The 2379-nt window shown below is 52.2% G+C and overlaps 1 protein-coding gene across 1 annotated transcript; it reads left to right on the top strand.

Annotated features, from left to right (window-relative positions):
• The first annotated feature begins 251 nt into the window (after positions 1-251).
• Positions 252-1982, top strand: LOC141101153 (uncharacterized). The gene is made up of 2 exons (XM_073590011.1): positions 252-552; positions 631-1982. The coding sequence occupies exons 1-2, from the start codon at positions 322-324 to the stop codon at positions 1873-1875; spliced, it is 1476 nt and encodes a 491-aa protein (XP_073446112.1). The 5' UTR covers positions 252-321; the 3' UTR covers positions 1876-1982.
• The last annotated feature ends 397 nt before the right edge of the window (positions 1983-2379 follow it).

Here is a 2379-nt window from a genome sequence, read left to right as displayed (position 1 = left end):
CGCCCCCCCCGTGGCAGAAGGGCTTGTGCGGCGTGTGCTGAGCGGCGCTGCTGGAGTCATACCTGGACAGGAGAGGAGTCCGTGCGTGGAGAGGGGGCGCAGACTCGCGATGCGCCGGCCGCATCACTATTTGCGGTGACCCAGTGCAGGAGAGGCAACCCGGAAGTGGAGGAGGACTTCCGGGTTCAGGCTGAAGGCAGAGACCGCGGGACAACGCCCGCGCATGCGCAGTAGGGGCTGGAAAAAAAAAAAAAAAAAAAGAGGAGCAGCTATAGCAAAGGCTTTAAAAGGAAGCCACAGACACAGCGCCAGTGCGCAGTCATGTCGTCCTTAGACGACTCAGCTTCGCTCCCATTAGGTCAGCCAGTGGTATCCCCACTTGGTAGTCGACAGAGCAGTGCTACGAGAAGATCCAATAGCACCAGAAGAAGTGGCAGCTCTAGGAAGGAATCCATTGGGCCTTCCAGACAAGATGAGCCGGTAGAGAAGAAACGTAAGGAAAGGAAGTCGTCCCATGCCTCGCCTCAGCCTGGGTCCCGGACACCGCAGCCGGTAGTTGCTGACGAAATTCACGGGTGAGTGTTTTTTGGTCAGGTTTCGCCTTCTCTTTCTGGTCCATACCCCTTTTAGGCTAAAAGAACAGAGAAGGCGAAACATAGAGAGTGTGCCTTATGTTCGCAGCCCCTCCCGGATGGCCACCCAAAGAGATTATGCCAATCATGCGTTGAGGAGGCCTTGCAGGAGGAATCCTCACGAAAGAAGGAGGATATCCGGGCAATGATAAGAGAGGAACTACGGGCCTTAGGCGGTTCCAGTAGTCTAGGGGGTCACTCCTCCATGAGAGAAATATGTTCACCTAAAGGAGGAGTCTCGCTGGCGTCCAGGTCACCGTCAGATACCGGAGAACTAGATTCCGATAAGTCCCAGGAATACCTTTCCTCAGAGGACGAGGATCAGACGTGTTTCCCCACGGACAGTGTCAGTAATCTTGTAAAGTCTGTCCGAAATACCATGGGGTTGCCGGAGAGTAAGGACCCCAAGACCCCTCAGGACATTATGTTTGCAGGTATTTCTCGTAAAAAGATCCGAGCATTCCCAGTGGTCTCAGCTGTAAAAGACCTAGTTAAGAGGGAATGGGAGAAACAAGGTCAGAGGACCTTCCTCCCCTTAACGTCAAAGCGTAAGTATCCCTTTGACGATGAGGAGTTAACGGCCTGGTCGAGAGCCCCCAAGGTGGATGCGGCAGTGGCCTCTACCTCCCGTAGATCCTCCTTGCCGGTGGAGGATTCGGGAACTTTGGCTGATTCTTCGGATCGTAAGACCGATACATTCCTCAAAAGATCTTGGGAAGCTTGTACGGCAGCCTTTAAGCCCGCAATAGCAGCCACATGTACGGCAAGATCTATGTTGGTGTGGCTGAACGACTTGGAGGACAATATTAAAAATGGAGTAGCTAGGAGTAGGCTTCTTTCCTCTATGCCCCTCATTAAAGGAGCAGCGGCTTTCCTCTCCGACTCCTCCGCGGATTCTCTCCGGTTGTCGGCTAGAGCGGCAGGACTGACCAATGCAGGCAGGCGGGCCTTATGGTTGAAGGGGTGGAAAGGAGACACACAAACAAAAACTAGATTGTGTGCTATACCCTGCCAGGGTAAGTACCTGTTTGGTACAGAGCTGGATGAGATTTTGACAAAAGCGGGGGAGAGGAAAAAGGGGTTCCCTAACCCGTATGTTCCGTTCAACAGGAGGGCCTACAGGAAGCCGCCGTTCGGTAAAAAGAAAGACTTTAGACCTCAGGACCGCTGGGGAAATAAGGACCCCAAGCAAAGAGGCAACCTATTCGGGAAACGTCCCTTCAGAGGAGACAGATCCCGATAAAACCGTTATACCGGTAGGTGGCAGGCTATTAAGATTCAGCCGCCAATGGATGAAGGTGACATCAAACCCGTGGGCCCTAAGTATTGTATCATCAGGCCTAAAATTAGAATTCGGCCAGGAGAGTGAGTGATCTTCATGCTCTGTCAGTAGACCCACCGTTCCTGTCAACAACACGAGACAGTCTCATTTTAAAGACGGACCCGTCCTATCTGCCCAAACGGGCAACTAAATTTCATAGGTCTCAAGAGATATGCCTACCTTCATTCTATGAGAACCCGTCAACACAGGACGAGCAGAAATATCACACCTTAGATGTGAATAGAGCTGTGCTAGCCTACCTTGATAGGACCAGTCCCTGGAGGCAGAGTAGGTCTCTTTTTGTCTCATTCCAGGGCAGCAGGAAGGGGTCTGCAGTTACATCAGGCACGATATCCAGATGGATTAGAGATGCGATCACAATGGCGTATCTGACAAAAGGAGAAGACCCTCCACTGGGGATTAAGG

The sequence above is a fragment of the Dendrobates tinctorius genome, unplaced genomic scaffold (assembly GCF_039654945.1).
Source record: "Dendrobates tinctorius isolate UK_male_01 unplaced genomic scaffold, ASM3965494v1 ptg000115l, whole genome shotgun sequence".
NCBI lineage: Eukaryota > Metazoa > Chordata > Amphibia > Anura > Dendrobatidae > Dendrobates > Dendrobates tinctorius.
This window is presented reverse-complemented; position numbering and strand designations above follow the sequence as displayed.

Bases quoted from the DNA above. Each gene is read 5' to 3' on its own strand.
- LOC141101153 (XM_073590011.1), top strand. From the start codon at position 322: ATGTCGTCCTTAGACGACTCAGCTTCGCTCCCATTAGGTCAGCCAGTG. The intron at 553-630 runs GTAGTTGCTGAC...TACCCCTTTTAG, and splicing joins GGTCCCGGACACCGCAGCCG to GCTAAAAGAACAGAGAAGGC.